The 18,461-nt window shown below is 39.8% G+C and overlaps 1 protein-coding gene across 1 annotated transcript in view; it reads right to left on the bottom strand.

Annotated features, from left to right (window-relative positions):
• The window catches only part of LOC128657631 (uncharacterized), a 524,168-nt gene that overhangs the window by 218,847 nt on the left and 286,860 nt on the right, over positions 1 to 18,461 (bottom strand). The window contains exons 59-62 of the mRNA XM_053712016.1: positions 13,991 to 14,105; positions 13,803 to 13,901; positions 12,380 to 12,480; positions 802 to 951 (exon numbers count right to left, since the gene is read on the bottom strand). Of these exons, the coding sequence (XP_053567991.1) occupies positions 802 to 951; positions 12,380 to 12,480; positions 13,803 to 13,901; positions 13,991 to 14,105 (465 nt within the window). The remainder of the gene's footprint in view (positions 1 to 801; positions 952 to 12,379; positions 12,481 to 13,802; positions 13,902 to 13,990; positions 14,106 to 18,461) is intronic.

The raw sequence follows: 18,461 nt of genomic DNA, 5'->3' as shown, positions 1-18,461 counted from the left end.
CTAAATAGTATATGGGCTATGTGCTTCTATGCTTTTAATTCCTTTCCATTATCTTTATGACAATAGTCAGTGCTACTGACCCATATGAGCCACTTTGATGACTGAAAAAAATAAAACAAATTTATTGATTATATATTGTTCCATTTATCTTTAAAAAATAAAATAGAAAATTATCTGCAATATCTTGTCAAAGAAGATAGACAAGAAAATAATACTTTTGTGATGAAGATAACTGAAAATCATGTACTACATTACATTTATTTCAGTTTTTTTTAAGCTCAAATTAATACTCTTGAATAAAGTTATTCAGATAACATAAGGTACAAGTATGTGTATATCCTTATCAGTGTTTATCTCTTGTTGATAGCCGATTAAAGGGACACTAAACCCATTTTTTTTCTTTCATTATTCAGATAGAGCATACAATGTTAATCAACTTCTAATTTACTCCTATTATAATTTTTTTATTCTCTTGCTATCTTTATTTATAAAGCAGGAATATCAACCTTAGGAGCCAGCCCATTTTAGGTTCAGCACCCTGGATAGTGATTGCATATTGGTGGCTACATTTAGACACCAATCAGCAAGTGTAACCCAGGTTCTGATCCAAAAATCTACCTGCTCCTAAGCTTTACAGTCCTGCTTTTTTAAAAAAGGTAGCAAGAGAACGAAGAAAAATTTCCTAAAATTGCATGTTCTATCTGAATCATTAAATAAAAAAATTGGGTTTACTGTCCCTTTAAATCATTTGTGTGTTGTGTGATTTAAATTGTGATTAGTGGAATGTGAAATTCAACTCACCAAAAGCCTTTGGTAGAAAGTTGTCTGTGCTTTGCTGGGGTACTTGGGTAAGCGCATTGCTGCTTGGACTATTATTCCCTCTAGCAACTGCCATTCAAAAGGTTTATTCAGTCGCACAAGAGTTTTATCATCCAGAACCATCCTTAATAGCTGAAAAACATCAATTAACTTATAATTTGCAAACATCAACTTGTATATATTTTGACTGAGAAAGCAATACACCTACGTACTAAACTGGTACTGAATGCTTAGAAATGGTTTGTTTTAACAATATCATTTCCTGCTTCTCTATTATACTGATTAGATAAGTGCCTTCATCTGGGTGACAGTTGCACTTGAATATCTTATACTGTGTAAAAATCCATTAATTATGTTTTAAAGTGTTGCCCTAAACCAGGGGTTTACATTCTTTAAAAGGGTTCATGAGCACAGATCATTCAATTTTAGCCTTTTTGCAGCTTTTAACCCCTTGTACCAATTGGACGTAGGTACAATGTCACACACTACTTTACCCAGTGTACTGTGTTTACATAATACCTATGTCCAACACAGAGGCGCATGTTGCTGTCCCAGCTGTCAGCTTAAACAGTGGAGACTGCAGGGAGGGGGCAAAGGCATCTGCCTTCATATGTTATGGGAACACTGATTATGATCCCTTACAATATTAAGACAAATCACCAATTGTCACAGAGAGTGACACTGTCTGTGTCAATCTCTGTAATGATCCTCACTTGGTGCTGAGTGGAAGAGGTGAGAGAGAAGGAGGGAAGTGGATGGGCAGCACAGCAGATGAGAAGGATGAAGGGGCAGGGTTCCCTACACTACAGAAAAAATGTTAGGCAGGGGAGAGGGAGGGATGGAATACTACATTACAGAAAATTGTTTGGAGGTGGAAGAGGGACTATACACTACAAAAAAAGGGGATCTTGGAGGAGGGAGAATGAGGGGGGCCCTACACTACAAAAAAACAAACAAATAATAAATATAAAACAATAAATAATAATAATTTGTTACTGGCAGACTCACTGACAGTAACAAATATTGCAGGGAGTAGTGGAAGAAGGGGGGTTAAAGAGCTGTTTGGACGGGGGGGGATAGGGAGGTTGAGGAGGGATCTACACTAGAGGAATATTAAAAAATATATATATTTTATTTAAATAACTAACCAATGGCTAGATAAGAGTTTTGCGATAAGAGGGGTGCGGTGTTAACTTGCACGTTATTGTCACCGCTCACTTACCTACAGCGCTGGTATTATAGGTTTTCCTAAACCCGGCGTTATTAGGCAAGAAGTGAGCGCAGAGCAAAATTGTGCTCCATACCGCACTCCAATACCAGCGCTGCTTAAGTCAGCAGTGAGCTGGTTGTACGTGCTCGTGCACAATTTCCCCATAGACACCTAACACCCTAACATGAACCCCGAGTCTAAACACCCCTAATCTTACACTTATTAACCCCTAATCTGCCGCACCACGACATCGTCAACACCTACATTATACTTATTAACCCCTACTCTGCCGCTCCGCACGTCGCCGACACATACATTATATTTATTAACCCCTAATCTCCTGCCCCCAATATCGCTGCAACCTACCTACACTTATTAACCCCTAATCTGCCGCCCCCGTCACCGCCACTATAATAAACATATTAACCCCTAAACTGCCGCACTCCCGCATCGCAAACACTAGTTAAATATTATTAACCCTTAATCTGCTGCCCCTAACATCGCCGCCACCTACCTACATTTATTAACCCCTAATCTGCCGCCCCCAACGTCGCCGCCACTATAGCTACATTTTATTAACCCCTAAACCTAAGTCTAACCCTAACACCCCCTAATGTAAATATAATTAAAAGAAATCTAAATAAAAATTCCTATCATTACCTAAATAATTCCTCTTTAAAACTAAATACTTACCTGTAAAATAAACCCTAAGCTAGCTACAATATAACTAATAATTACATTGTAGCTATCTTAGGGTTTATTTTTATTTTACAGGCAAGTTTGCATTTATTTTAACTAGGTAGAATAGTTAGTAAATAGTTATTAACTATTTACTAACTACCTAGCTAAAATAAATACAAATTTACCTGTAAAATAAAACCTAACCTGAGTTACACTAAAACCTAACCTTACACTACAATTAAATAAATTACCTAAATTAAATACAATTACCTAAATTACAAAAACAAACAAACATTAAATTACACAAAATAAAAAGCAAATTATCAGATATTTAAACTAATTACACCTAATCTAATAGCCCTATCAAAATAAAAAAATCCCCCCAAAATAAAGAAAAAAAACCCTAGCCTAAACTAAACTACCAATAGCCCTTAAAAGGGTCTTTTGCGGGGCATTGCCCCAAAGAAATCAGCTCTTTTACCTGTAAAAAAAATAATAAAAACAAGGCCCCAACAGTAAAACCCACCACCCACACAAACAACCCCCCAAATAAAAAGCTAACTAAAAAAACCTAAGCTCCCCATTGCCCTGAAAAGGGCATTTGGATGGGCATTGCCCTTAAAAGGGCATTTAGCTCTTTTTCTGCCCAAACCCTAACCTAAAAATAAAACCCACCCAATAAACCCTTAAAAAAACCTAACACTAACCCCTGAAGATCCACTTACAGTTTTGAAGAGCCGACATACATCCTCAAGGAAGCCGGGAGAAGTCCTCAACCAAGCGGCAATAAGTCCTCAAAGAAGCCGGAAGAAATCTTCATCCAAGCCGGCAGAAGTGGTCCTCCAGACGGGCAGAAGTCTTCATCCAGACGGCATCTTCTATCTTCATCCATCCGGCGAGGAGCGGGTCCATCTTCAAGACATCCGGCGCTGAGCATCCTCCTCAAACAAAGTCTTCTTCCTGAATGAATGTTTCTTTAAGTGACGTCATCCAAGATGGCGTCCCTTGAATTCCGATTGGCTGATAGAATTCTATCAGCCAATCGGAATTAAAGGTGAAAAAATCCTATTGGCTGTTCCAATCAGCCAATAGAATGCGAGCTCAATCCTATTGGCTGATTGCATCAGCCAATAGGATTTTTTCACCTTTAATTCCGATTGGCTGATAGAATTCTATCAGCCAATCAGAATTCAAGGGACGCCATCTTGGATGATGTCACTTAAAGAAACATTCATTCGGGAAGAAGACTTCGTTTGAACAGGATGCTCCGCGCCAGATGTCTTGAAGATGGACCCGCTCCTCGCCGGATGGATGAAGACAGAAGATGCCGTCTGGATGAAGACGCCCGTCTGGAGGACCACTTCTGCCGGCTTGGATGAAGACCTCTCCCGGCTTCGTTGAGGACTTCTCCCGGCTTTGTTGAGAATGGATGTTGGTTCTTCAAAACTGTAAGTGGATCTTTAGGGGTTAGTGTTAGGTTTTTTTAAGGGTTTATTGTGTGGGTTTTATTTTTAGGTTAGGGTTTGGGCAGCAATAGAGCTAAATGCCCTTTTCAGGGCAATGGGGAGCTTAGGTTTTTTTAGTTAGCTTTTTATTTGGGGGGTTGGTTGTGTGGGTGGTGGGTTTTACTGTGGGGGGGTTGTTTGTATTTTTTTTTTTACAGGTAAAAGGGCTGATTTCTTTGGGGCAATGCCCTGCAAAAGTCCATTTTAAGGGCTTTTGGTAGTTTAGTTTAGGCTAAGGTTTTTTTTTTTAATTTTGGGGGGGGGGCTTTTTTTATTTTGATAGGGCTATTAGATTAGGTGTAAATAGTTTAAATATCTGATAATTTGTTTTTTATTTTGTGTAATTTAGTGGGGGGGGGTTTGTAATTTAGGTAATTGTATTTAATTTAGGTAATTTATTTAATTGTACTGTAAGGTTAGGTTTTAGTGTAATTCAGGTTAGATTTTATTTTACAGGTAAATTTGTATTTATTTTAGCTAGGTAGTTAGTAAATAGTTAATAACTATTTAGTAACTATTCTACCTAAGTTAAAATAAATACAAACTTGCCTGTAAAATAAAAATAAACCCTAAGCTAGCTACAATGTAACTATTAGTTATATTGTAGCTATCTTAGGGTTTATTTTACAGGTAAGTATTTAGTTTTAAATAGGAATTATTTAGGTAATGATCTGAATTTTTATTTAGATTTCTTTTAATTCTATTTAAGTTAGGGGGTGCTAGGGTTAGGGTTAGACTTAGGTTTAGGGGTTAATAACTTTAGTATAGTAGTGGCGGCGATGTTGGGGGCGGCAGATTAGGGGTTAATAACTAGTGTAGGTTGCAGCAATGTAAGAGACAGCAGATTAGGGGTTTATAATATTTAACTAGTGTTTGCGAGGCGGGAGTGCGGTGGTTTAGGGGTTTATATGTTTATTCTAGTGGCGGCATTGTCCAGAGTGGCCGATTAGGGGGTTAATAATTTTCTTTTAGTGTTTGCGATGCGGGAGGGCCTCGGTTTAGGGGTTAATAGGTAGTTTATGGGTGTTAGTGTACTTTTTAGCACTTTAGTTATGAGTTTTATGTTACGGCGTTGTAGCATAAAACCCATAACTACTGACTTTAGATTGCGTTACGAATCTTGCTGTATAGGCTGTACCGCTCACTTTTTGGCCTTCAAAAAAAAGCTTGTAATACCAGCGCTATGGAAGTCCCATTGAAAAAACACAATTTATGCTTACCTGATAAATTTATTTCTCTTGTGGTGTATCCAGTCCACGGATCATCCATTACTTGTGGGATATTCTCATTCCCAACAGGAAGTTGCAAGAGGACACCCACAGCAGAGCTGTAATATAGTTCCTCCCCTAACTGTCATAGCCAGTCATTCGACCGAAAACAAGCGGAGAAAGGAGGAACCATAGGGTGTAGTGGTTACTGTAGTTTAAATTTAAAAATTACCTGCCTTAAAATGACAGGGCAGGCCGTGGACTGGATACATCACAAGAGAAATAAATTTATCAGGTAAGCATAAATTGTGTTTTCTCTTGTAAGGTGTATCCAGTCCACGGATCATCCATTACTTGTGGGATACCAATACCAAAGCTAAAGTACACGGATGAAGGGAGGGACAAGGCAGGCACTTAAATGGAAGGAACCACTGCCTGTAAAACCTTTCTCCCAAATATAGCCTCCGAAGAAGCAAAAGTATCAAATTTGTAAAATTTTGAAAAAGTATGAAGCGAAGACCAAGTCGCCGCCTTGCAAATCTGTTCAACAGAAGCCTCATTTTTAAAGGCCCAAGTGGAAGCCACAGCTCTAGTGGAATGAGCTGTAATCCTTTCAGGAGGCTGCTGTCCAGCAGTCTCATAGGCTAAGCGGATTAAGCTTCTTAGCCAAAAAGAAAAAGAGGTTGCCAAAGCCTTTTGACCTCTCCTCTGTCCAGAGTAGACAACAAACAAAGCAGATGTTTGACGAAAATCTTTAGTAGCTTGTAAGTAAAACTTTAAAGCACAGACCACATCCAGATTGTGTAACACAAGGATGGAACCACAATCTCTTGATTGATATTCTTGTTAGATACCACCTTAGGTAAGAACCCAGGTTTGGTACGCAGGACTACCTTATCCGTATGAAAAATCAGATAAGGAGAATCACATTGTAAGGCAGATAGCTCAGAGACTCTACGAGCCGAGGAAATAGCTACCAAAAAAATAAAAAATAAATAAAAAGAACTTTCCAAGATAAAAGTTTGATATCTATGGAATGAAGAGGTTCAAACGGAACTCCTTGAAGAACCTTAAGAACCAAGTTTAAGCTCCATGGTGGAGCAACAGGTTTAAACACAGGCTTGATTCAAACTAAAGCCTGACAAAATGCCTGAACATCTGGAACATCTGCCAGACGCTAGTGCAAAAGAATAGACAGAGCAAAAATCTGTCCCTTTAAGAAACTAGCTGACAATCCTTTTTCCAAACCTTCTTGGAGAAAAGATAAAATCCTAGGAATCCTGACCTTACTCCATGAGTAACCCTTGGATTCACACCAATAAAGATATCTACGCCATACCTTATGGTAAATGTTCCTGGTGACAGGCTTTCGTGCCTGTATTAAGGTATCAATAACTGACTCGGAGAAGCCACGCTTTGATAAAATCAAGCATTCAATCTCCAGGCAGTCAGCCTCAGAGAAATTAGATTTGGATGGTTGAAAGGACCCTGAAGTAGAAGGTCCTGTCTCAGAGGCAGAGACCATGGTGGAAAGGATGACATGTCCACTAGATCTGCATACCAGGTCCTGCATGGCCACGCAGGTGCTATCAGAATCACCAATGCTCTCTCCTGCTTGATCTTGGCAATCAGTCGAGGGAGCAGAGGAAACAGTGGAAACACATAAGCCAGGTTGAAAGACCAGGGCACTGCTAGAGTATCTATCAGTGCCGCCTTGGGATCCCTGGACCTGGATCCGTAACACGGAAGCTTGGCGTTCTGGCGAGATGCCATGAGATCCAGTTCTGGTTTGCCCTAACGGAGAATCAGATGTGCAAATACCTCCGGATGGAGTTCCCACTCTCCCGGATGAAAAGTCTGACGACTTAGAAAATCCGCCTCCCAGTGCTCTACACCTGGGATATGGATAGCTGATAGGTGGCAAGAGTGAATCTCTGCCCAGTGAATTATTTTTGAAACTTCTAACATCTCTAGGAAACTTCTTGTTCCCCCTCGATGGTTGATGTAAGCTACAGTCGTGATGTTGACCGACTGAAATCTGATGTACCTCAGAGCTGCTAACTGAGGCCAAACCTGAAGAGCCTTGAATATCGCTCTTAGTTCCAGAATATTTATTGGAAGGAGAGACTCCTCCTGAGTCCACGATCCCTGAGCCTTCAGGGAGTTCCAGACTGCACCCCAACCTAGAAGGCTGGCATTTGTTGTTACAATAGTCCAATCTGGCCTGCGAAGGTCATACCTTTGGACAGATGGACCCGAGATAGCCACCAGGGAAGAGGATCCCTGGTCTCTTGGTCCAGATTCAGTTGAGGGGCCAAATCTGTGTAATCCCCGCTCCACTGACTGAGCCTGCATAGTTGCAGCGGTCTGAGATGTAAGCGTGCAAACGGCACTATGTCCATTGCCGCTACCATTAAGCCGATTACTTCCATACACTGAGCCACCAAAGGGCGCGGAATGGAACGAAGAACCCGACAGGAATTTAGAAGCTTTGATAACCTGGACTCCGTCAAGGTAAATTTTCATTTCTACAGAATCTATCAGAGTCCCTAGAAAGGAAACTCTTGTGAGTGGGGATAGAGAACACTTTTCCTCATTCACTTTCCACCCATGCGACCTCAGAAATGCCAGTACTACGTCTGTATGAAACTTGGCAATTAGGAAGTTTGACGCCTGTATCAGGATGTCGTCTAAATAAGGGGCTACTGCTATGCCCCGCGGCCTTAGGACCGCCAAAAGCAACCCTAGAACCTTTGTAAAGATTCTTGGGGCTGTAGCTAATCCAAAGGGAAGAGCTACAACTGGTAATGCCTGTCTTGAAAGGCAAACCTGAGAAACCGATGATGATCTTTGTGTATCGGAATGTGAAGATAAGCATCCTTTAGATCCACTGTAGTCATATATTGACCCTCCTGGATCAGTGGTAGGATGGTACGAATAGTTTCCATCTTGAACGACGGAACTTTGAGGAATTTGTTTAAGATCTTTAGATCCAAAATCGGTCTGAAGGTTCCCTCTTTCTTGGGAACCACAAACAGATTTAAGTAAAAACCCTGTTCCTGTTCCTCCTTTGGAACTGGATGGATCACTCCCATAACTAGGAGGTCTCGTACACAGTGTAAGAATGCCTCACTCTTTATCTGGTTTGCAGATAATTGTGAAAGGTGAAATCTCCCTTTTGGGGGGAAGCTTTGAAGTCCAGAAGATATCCCTGGGATATAATTTCCAATGCCCAGGGATCCTGAACATCTCTTGCCCACGCCTGGGCGAAGAGCGAAAGTCTGCCCTCTACTAGATCCGTTACCGGATAGGGGGTCGTTCCTTCATGCTGTGTTAGAGGCAGCAGCAGGCTTTTTGACCTGCTTACCTTTTTTCCAGGTCTGGTTTGGTCTCCAGACCGTCTTGGATTGAGCAAAAGTTCCCTCTTGTTTATTATTAGAGGAAGTTGATTCCGCACCTGCCTTGAAGTTTCAAAAGGCACGAAAATTAGACTGTTTGGACCTGTCCTGAGGAAGGGCACAACCTTTTCCTCCCGTGATATCAGCAATAATCTCCTTCAAACCAGGCCCGAATAGGGTCTGCCCCTTGAAGGGAATGTTAAGTAGCTTAGATTTTAAAGTCACGTCAGCTGACCATGATTTAAGCCATAGCGCTCTGCGCACCTGTATAGCAAAACCAGAATTCTTAGCCGTTAGTTTATTCAAATGAACAATGGCATCAGAAATAAAATAATTGGCTAGCTTAAGTGCTCTAAGTTTGCCAAGTATGTCATCCAATGGAGTCTCTACCTGTAAAGCCTCTTCCAGAGACTCAAACCAGTACGCCGCAGCAGCAGTGACAGGGGCAATGCATGCAATGGGCTGTAGGATAAAACCTTGTTGAATAAATATTTTCTTAAGGTAACCTTCTAATTTTTTATCCATTGGCTCTAAAAAAGCACAACTGTCCTCGACAGGGATAGTAGTACGCTTTGCTAGAGTAGAAACTGCTCCCTCCACCTTAGGGACTGTCTGCCATAAGTCCCGTGTGATGGCGTCTATTGGAAAACATTTTTCTAAAAATAGGAGGGGAAGAGAACGGCACACCTGGTCTATCCCATTCCTTATTAATAATTTCTGTAAACCTTTTAGGTATTGGAAAAACATCAGTACACACCGGCACTGCAAAGCATTTATCCAGTCTACAAAATTTCGCTGGCACTGCAATGGTATCACAGTCATTCAGAGCAGCTAAAACCTCCCTAAGTAACACGCGGAGGTGTTCAAGCTTAAATTTAAATGTAGAAATATTAGATTCAGGTATCTTTCCTGAGTCATTAACATCACCCACTGACTGAAGCTCTCCTTCCTCAGCTTCTGCATATTGTGAGGCAGTATCAGACATGGTTCTTAAAGCGTCAGTATGCTCTGCATTTTGTCTCACCCCAGAGCTATCTCGCTAACCTCTAAGTTCAGGTAGTCTGGCTAATACCGCTGACAGTGTATTATCCATGACTACCGCCATGTCTTGTAAAGTAAACGCTATGGGCGCCCTAGATGTACTTGGCGCCATTTGAGCGTGAGTCCCTTGGGCAGGAGTCAAAGGGTCTGACACGTGGGGAGAGTTAGTCGGCATAACTTTCCCCTCGTCAGATTCCTCTGGTGATAATTTTTTTAAAAACAGAATATGATCTTTATTGCATAAAATGAAATCAGTACATTTGGTACACATTCTAAGAGGGGGTTCCACCATGGCTTTTAAACATAATGAACAAGGAGTTTCTTCTATGTCAGACATGTTTATACAGACTAGCAATGAGACTAGCAAGCTTGGAAAACACTTTAAATCAAGTTAACAAGCAAATATAAAAAACGGTACTGTGCCTTTAAGAGAAACAAATTTTGTCAGAATTTGAAAAACAGTGAAAAAATGCAGTAAATCAAACGAAATTTTTACAGTGTATGTAATAGGCTAGCAGAGCATTGCATCCACTTGCAAATGGATGATTAACCCCTTAGTTCAAAAAACGGATCAAAAAAACGAAATAGACGTTTTTTTTTTGTTTTTTTTTTAACAGTCACAACCAACTGCCACAGCAAGCTGTGGTCCTACCTTCCCCAATAAACGACTTTGGAAAGCCTTTGAGCCCTTTAGAGATGTCCTATAGCATACAGGGGATTCCTGAGGGAAGCTGGATGTCACAGTTTGTAATTTTAACTGCACCAACTGTAACTTTTATACTATAACAGTGGAAAGCCTCAGTAAAACTGTTTCTAGTCAAAATTTAAGCCAGCCATGTGGAAAAAACTAGGCCCCAATAAAGTTTTATCACCAATGCATATATAAAAACGATTAAACATGCCAGCAAACGTTTATATTGCAATATCATAAGGGTATTACCCCTGGGAGTAAGCATGATACCAGTCGTTATTAAATCACTGTATTCAGGCTTAACTTACATTAATCCGGTATCAGCAGTATTTTCTAGTGTTTTCCATCTCTAGAAAAAATTATAACTGCACATACCTGATAGCAGAATAAACTGCACGCCATTCTCTCGCTGAAGTTACCTCATCTGTGTAATCCCCTCAGACATATGTGAGAATAGCAATGGATCTTAGTTACAACCTGCTAAGATCATAGAAACCTCAGGCAGATTCTTCTTCTATTTACTGCCTGAGATAAAATAGCACAACTCCGGTACTATTTAAAAATAACAAACTTTTGATTGAAGAAAATAAACTAACTATATTTAACCACTCTCTCCTACAACATCCTAGCTTGTTGAGAGTTGCAAGAGAATGACTGGGTATGACAGTTAGGGGAGGAGCTATATTACAGCTCTGCTGTGGGTGTCCTCTTGCAACTTCCTGTTGGGAATGAGAATATCCCACAAGTAATGGATGATCCGTGGACTGGATACACCTTACAAGAGAAAAAGACTTTACGCAAATTGCGTAAGTTAATTGCGGGACGTCCAAAAAAGTGTGCGGGACAGCTGTGCCTACAAGACTCGTAATAGCAGCGGTAGTGAAAAAGCAGCGTTATGAGCCTTAACGCTGCTTTTTTACTCATAACGCAAAACTCGTAATCTAGCCATAAATAAGTAAATAAATTACTAAATAAATAAATAAAAGCCCTAAACTGCATACAGGCAGGCTGTCTGCCTAAGATGGTGGTGACAAGTGTGTGTGTGTGGAGGGAGAGAGAGAGGTTTTTGGGAGGGATCAGGGGGTGGAAGGTATCAGGTGGGAGGGTAATCCCTATACTAGAGCTAACTGATTAACCCCTTCACTGCTGGGAATTTCAGAAGTGTGATGCACAGCTGAAATTAGCTGACTTCTAATTGCCAAAAACCAATGGCAAAGACATGCATGTCTGCTATTTCTGAACAAAGGGGATCCCAGAGAAGCTTTTACAACCATTTTTATTATGACTGCAGTAGTTGTGTGTAAATAATTTCAGTGAGAAACCCAAAGTTTGTGAAAAAGTTAATGATATATATATATATATATATATATATATATATAGAGAGAGAGAGAGAGAGAGAGAGAGAGAGAGAGAGAGAGAGAGAGAGAGAGAGAGAGAGAGAGAGAAAGTTGTCATAGGTAAAACAAAAAAAAAAACAAAAGGCTCTATTTTATGTTTAAACGGAGTGATATCACAAATGGCAAAAATTCTCTGGTACAAGTTTTTCTCTGAAATTCCCGGAGGCGAAGGAGTTAAGGACTAGGTATAGACTGCTGTTTTCTGCATCCATAAAAGTGTGCAAATCTGAGCATTAAACAAGCTTAAAACTAATGGATTTTTTTTTCAATCTGAACTATCAAGTAGCTATTGATATATATGTTCTATTGTGTACGGTTTAAATTGCAAAATATGTTGTAAATAATCTATAACGCTCTTAAACACCAGTATCTACTTTCTTATGTTACATTTGAAAATAAAATAGTCTCCTTATAGTCGAAAAGTTTTACCTCATTGCAGCACTGAACCCCATTGTCATTTGAGGTAGGAAGGTTGATGTCATCTATAAATAATTTCAAGTTTTTTCCATCCCTTGCACCATATATATTACCTGAAAAATAATCATTTGAAATCTAAAAGATTGTGAACAACGTACATCACTTTTAAAAATGCAATGGTTTTACTTCTCTACTCCACTTTTTTTGGCATAATAGGACACAAACGTAGCAATATTTCATAACACCACTTAAAGGGACAGTCTACACCAGAATTTTTATTGTTTGAAAAGATAGATAATCCCTTTATTACCCATTGCCTAGTTTTGCATAACCAACACAGTTATATAAATACACTTTTTACCCCTGTGATTACCTTGTATCTAAGCCTCTGCAAACTGCCCCCTTATTTCAGTTCTTTTGACAGACATCCATTTTAGCCAATCGGAGCTGGCTCACTGGAACTCCACGTGCATAAGCACAGTGTTATCTATATGACAAACGTGAACTAACACCCTCTAGTGGTGAAAAACTGTCAAAATGCCCTGAGAGAAAAGGCGGCCTTCAAGGGCTTAGAAATTAGCATATGAACCTCCTAGGTTTAGCTTTCAACTAAGAATACCAAGAGAACAAAGCAAAATTGGTGATAAAAGTAAATTGGATAATTGTTTAAAATTACATTCTCTATTTGAATCATGAAAGTTTATTTTGGACTAGACTGTCCCTTTAATGACTTCTTGCACATTTTTGGTAATTTGACAAACATATTTTGGCCTGTAATATCTGCTTGTGGAACCAGTATGGTGTAGAGACAAAATGTTCAGTCCCGGTTATAAACTGAGTATGCTACTTTTTGTTTGCACATAGGCTAAGTTGTACATGATTTTGAACTCACTAAAATGTCACTTTATAACTATTTAATTACTGCCAAATACCATGAGGAATGGCACTTTTGTACTAGTTGGACATATTTATAGTGTGATTAAATGTGGATATGCAGACATAATTTGGAGACTGCGCCCTGAAATGTTTAGTTATGCACAATAAGACTACTTTGTAATATGCTTTCATTTATTATTTTGCCCCCTTTTTATGTTATTTAGTTCAGAAAATTGTAGATTTTTTAATTCTCAGGGCTGGAAATACACACTACAGACTTCTCAAGGATAACCGTTACATATCTTTTCCTAATCGGCTAAAGCCGATGACTGCAAAACAATGCCCTTTGTACTAACATAATGACTGTGGCTAGACCTGTCCTCTACAGACTCAAGCTCTCATTGGCTCCTTCAAATAAGGCACATGGTAGTTGAACTTTGACTATAGAAAAACTATCATAAACCATGTTTAGTAGTAAAGGTTTTTAAACATGAACTTGGAAAGTAAGCATCTATTACAAATCCAAGCATAACATAACTTTCCCACAAATAGTTCTTACCTTGTCTATTGACTATATTTTGTTCCAGAAGCTCTTGGAGCCCTTTAGCTTTTGATGATCCTGAAAATACCATTCTTTTAAGTAATGTGCGTGCTCTGTCTACAATGACAAAATTAGATATTAGGTGTTAAGAATGTTTTAAGTTGAATTCACAGAAGTGAAGAATAAACGTTTTGTGCATCACATGCCTTGTGTAGAGATAAAGTCGTTCATTAGAGCTGTCTTTCCACACCCTGGAGGTCCAGTTAATAGAACATGCTGGGAACCCATGCAGGCATACTCCAAGAAAGTGCGAACTATCATCTAATAAATGGAAAAATACAACTGAACATTTATTCTCTGAGTTGATGGTATAATAATGAAATACTATGATAGATGCAGAACAGAACATGTATATATAATGCATAATAAAATACTTGCATAGGAATATATTTGTTTCTATTCAATTTCTGAGTATCATAAACCTATTTTTTTAAACATCTTTAAGGTCTGACACAAATAAAAAAATTTTTACTTCAAATCATTTACTATCCCAAAAGGTATCATGATCTACCAAGTACAATATTGTCTTTGGTACATTCATGGCAATAATACATTTTATCCTCGGAGGGCCAGAACTTTTATCTTTATTTTGTTTAGTTGAAACTGTGAAATATAAGTTATACCCCTTTGTAAAGGGCAGAAACTTTAAAAGTGTTGAACACTTAATTATGTTATCACACAAGAACATGTTTCTTGTGAGAAAAGTGGTACCTGTGATTATTCAATCAATGTCATTGCTTCAATAAGGTTTTTGTTTCATGGATAGAAAGTAGGATATAGTTCAGTTAGATACAATCATCTCAAGCACCTGCATCTTTCCCAACTTCTCTTCCACCACAAACACAAATTTACATGATACAAACATTTAGTCACCATATTAAAACTAATTTTTTACTAATATTCCTATTCTCTCGTGTCCTTGACGCATGCCAAGACTTGATAATGCCGCCATGTTAATCAAAACATACCTTTTACCCTCAATAATGCTCTTCCCTCTACTGAAAATTATTGAAGAAAACCACTGCTATTGACTAACTTCACTCTACATTTATCTTCCTATCATGCACATTAAATCCTGATCTTTCCATGTAAATGCAGATCTAAACTGATCTTTCCATAAGGACAGCATTAGGAATTTGCTTTTTATCTTCCCATACAAATCTGACCTTAAAGGGACAGTAAACCTTAAAAATAATGTTATATAATTCTGCACATAGTGCAGAATTCTATAACATTATATTAGCCAAATATTATAAAACATAATTGTACCTTATTAATTTAAAAAAAACAAACGCTGTTTCACAGACCCGCTCTCTGCTGAGCGGGTCTGTTATATTTAGTCAGCGCATCGGGCCAGCTGTATAGTCACAGCCCGGCCCGACCGCACCATAGCACTAAGTGCAGCTCGCTCCTGGCACAGGAGCGAGCTGCACTTAGTCTTATGGCGCGGTCGGGCTGGGCTGTGACTATACAGCTGGCCCGATGCGCTGACTAAATATAACAGACGCGCTCAGCAGAGAGCAGAGAGCGGGTCCGTTTGTTTTTTTAAATTAATAAGGTACAATTATGTTTTATAATATTTGACTAATATAATGTTATAGGATTCTGCACTATGTGCAGAATTATATAACATTATTTTTAAGGTTTACTGTCCCTTTAAAGGGACATGAAAGTAAAAATTAAACTTTTGTGATTCAGATAGAGCATGCCATTTTAACACACTTTGTACTATCTGCATCCTTAGTTAAAAAGCATAGCACATGTCCTCATAAGCAGCAATGCACTGCTGGGTTCTAAATGGTAAATGCTGGCTACACATTTATGCCTTTTGTCATTGGCTTACCAGATGTGTTCAGCTAGGTTCCAGTAGTGTATTGCTGCTCTTGAGCTGACTTTAACTATGTGTTTTATCCATTTGCAGGGGTTTAACCACAGTTATGTGTGAGCTACATTACAATAATAAAATGTTCTAACATATTTGAGCACTTTTTGCATTTTTATGTCCCATTAATCCTAACATTATATCTACTCATATAAAATTATCTGACTGCCCAATGAAAAAAAACAAAATTTATGCTTACCTGATAAATTTATTTATTTCCGGATATGGAGAGTCCACGACGACATTCAATTACAAGTGGAGAATTTCCCTCCTGGCCAGCAGGAGGAGGCAAAGAGCACCACAGCAAAGCTGTTAAGTGTCACTCCCCTACCCATAATCCCCAGTCATTCGATCGAAGGGAAATGGAAAAAGAATAACACAAAGGTGTAGAGGTGGAGGTGCCTGAGGTTTAGTAAAAAATAACTGTCTTAATAAAGGGTGGGGTCCGGAAAGAAATAAATGTATTCAGATAAGCATAAATGTTGTTTTCTTTCCTAAGATATGGAAAGTCCACAACATCATTCAATTACTAGTGGGAACCAATACCCAAGCTAGAGGACACAGAATGAACAGGGAGGGAGAACATGACAGGCAGACCAAAACAGAAGGCATCACCGCTTGAAGAACCTCTCTCCCAAAAGAGGCCTCAGCCGAAGCAAAATTATCAAATTTGTAAAATCTGGAAAAAGTATGCAGAGAGGACCAAGTTGCAGCCTTGCAAAGCTGTTCCACAGAAGCTTCATCTTTGAAAGCCCAAGAAGAGGAGACAGCCGTAGTGGAATGAGCTGTAATTCTCAGGAGGCTGCTGTCCAGCAGTCTCATAAGCAAAACAAATCATACTTCTCAACCAGAGGGAAAGAGAAGTAGAAGTAGCCTTCTGACCCTTACACTTTCCTGAGAAACAAACAAACAGGGCAGAAGACTGGGGAAAATCCTTAGTCACCTGTAGGTAGAATTTTAGAGCATGCACAATAACCAAGTTGTGCAACAGACGTTCTTTATGAGAAGAAGGTTTGGGACAGAGAGAAGAAACAACTATTTCCTGATTAATATTTCTATCCGAAACCACTTTACGAAGAAACTCCAATTTAGAACGAAGAACCGCCTTATCCGCATGAAAGATAAGGTAAGGCGAATCACACTGCAAAGCCGAGAGTTCCGAAACTCTCTGAGCAAAAGAGATAGCAATAAGAAACAAAACCTTCCAAGATAGCAACTTAATATTAATGGAATGCATTGGCTCAAACGAAGCCTGCTGCAAAACTTTTAGAAAAAGATTAAGGCTCCAAGAAGAAGCAACAGGTTTAAACACAGGCCTGATTCTGACCAGGGCCTGACAAAAAGATTGAACATCTGGCACATCCGCCAGACGCTTGTGTAACAAAATAGATCATGCAGAAATCTGACCTTTCAGAAAACTGACTGACAACCCTTCCTCCAGACCTTCCTGGAGAAAAAGACAAAATTCTAGGAATTCTGACCCTACTCCAAGAGTAGCCCTTAGATTCACACCAATAAAGGTATTTACACCATGCCTTATGGTAAATCTTTTGAGTAACAGGCTTGCGAGCCTGGAGCATGGTGTCAATGACCGACTCAGAAAATCCACGCTTAGACAGAACTAAGCGTTCAATCTCCAGGCAGTCAGCTTCAGAGAAATTAGATTTGGATGGAGGAATGGACCCTGAGTTAGAAGGTCCTTCCTCAGAGGCAACCTCCAAAGTGGCCGAGAAGACATCTTCACTAGGTCTGCATACCAGATCCTGCGAGACCATGCAGGAGCTATTAGAATTACTGATGCTCTCTCTTGTTTGATACGAGCAATAACTCATGGAAGGAGCACAAACGGAGGAAACAGGTATGCTAGACCAAAATCCCAAGGAACCTCCAGAGCATCTATCAGAGCGGCCTGAGGATCTCTTGACCTTAAACCGTACCTTGGAAGCTTGGTGTTCTGCCGAGACGCCATCAGATCTAACTCCGGCACCCCCCATTTGAGGGTTAACCTGGAGAATACCTCCGGATGGAAAGCCCACTCCCTGGGATGAAATGTCTGTCTGCTCAAGAAATCCGCTTCCCAGTTGTCCACTCCAGGAATGTGGATGGCAGATAGAAAAAAATTGTGAGCTTTCGCCCACTGAATAATCCGTGCCACTTCCTTCATGGCTAAGGAACTCTGAGTTCCTCTCTGGTGGTTGATGTAAGCCACTGAGGTGATGTTGTCCGACTGAAACCTGATAAACCAGGCTAAGGACAATTGAGACCAAGCCATCAGAGCATTGTAAATCACTCTCAACTCCAAGATGTTTATGAGGAGAGCAGACTCCACCCGAGTCCATAGTCCCTGCGCCTTTAAAGAGTCCCAGACTGCTCCCTAGCCTAGCAGGCTGGCGTCCGTGGGCACAATCACACAGGAAGGTCTCTAGAAGCATGTGCCCTGAGACAGATGGTCCTGAGAAAACAACCACCAGAGAGAGTCTCTTGTTGACTGGTCTAGATCTATCCTCTAAGACAGATCTGAATGGTCTCCATTCCATTGTCTGAGAATGCATAATTGCAGAGCTCTCAAATGGAATTGAGCAAAGGGAACGATGTCCATGGAAGCGACCATCAGACCAGTTACCTCCATACATTGAGCCACTGATGGCCGAAGAGTAGACTGAAAAGAGAGGCAAGAGGAGAGAATTTTGGATTTTCTGACCTCCGTCAGAATTTTTTTCATAGATAGGGAATCT

Source organism: Bombina bombina, chromosome 4 (assembly GCF_027579735.1).
Source record: "Bombina bombina isolate aBomBom1 chromosome 4, aBomBom1.pri, whole genome shotgun sequence".
NCBI classification, from domain to species: Eukaryota; Metazoa; Chordata; class Amphibia; order Anura; family Bombinatoridae; genus Bombina; species Bombina bombina.
This window is presented reverse-complemented; position numbering and strand designations above follow the sequence as displayed.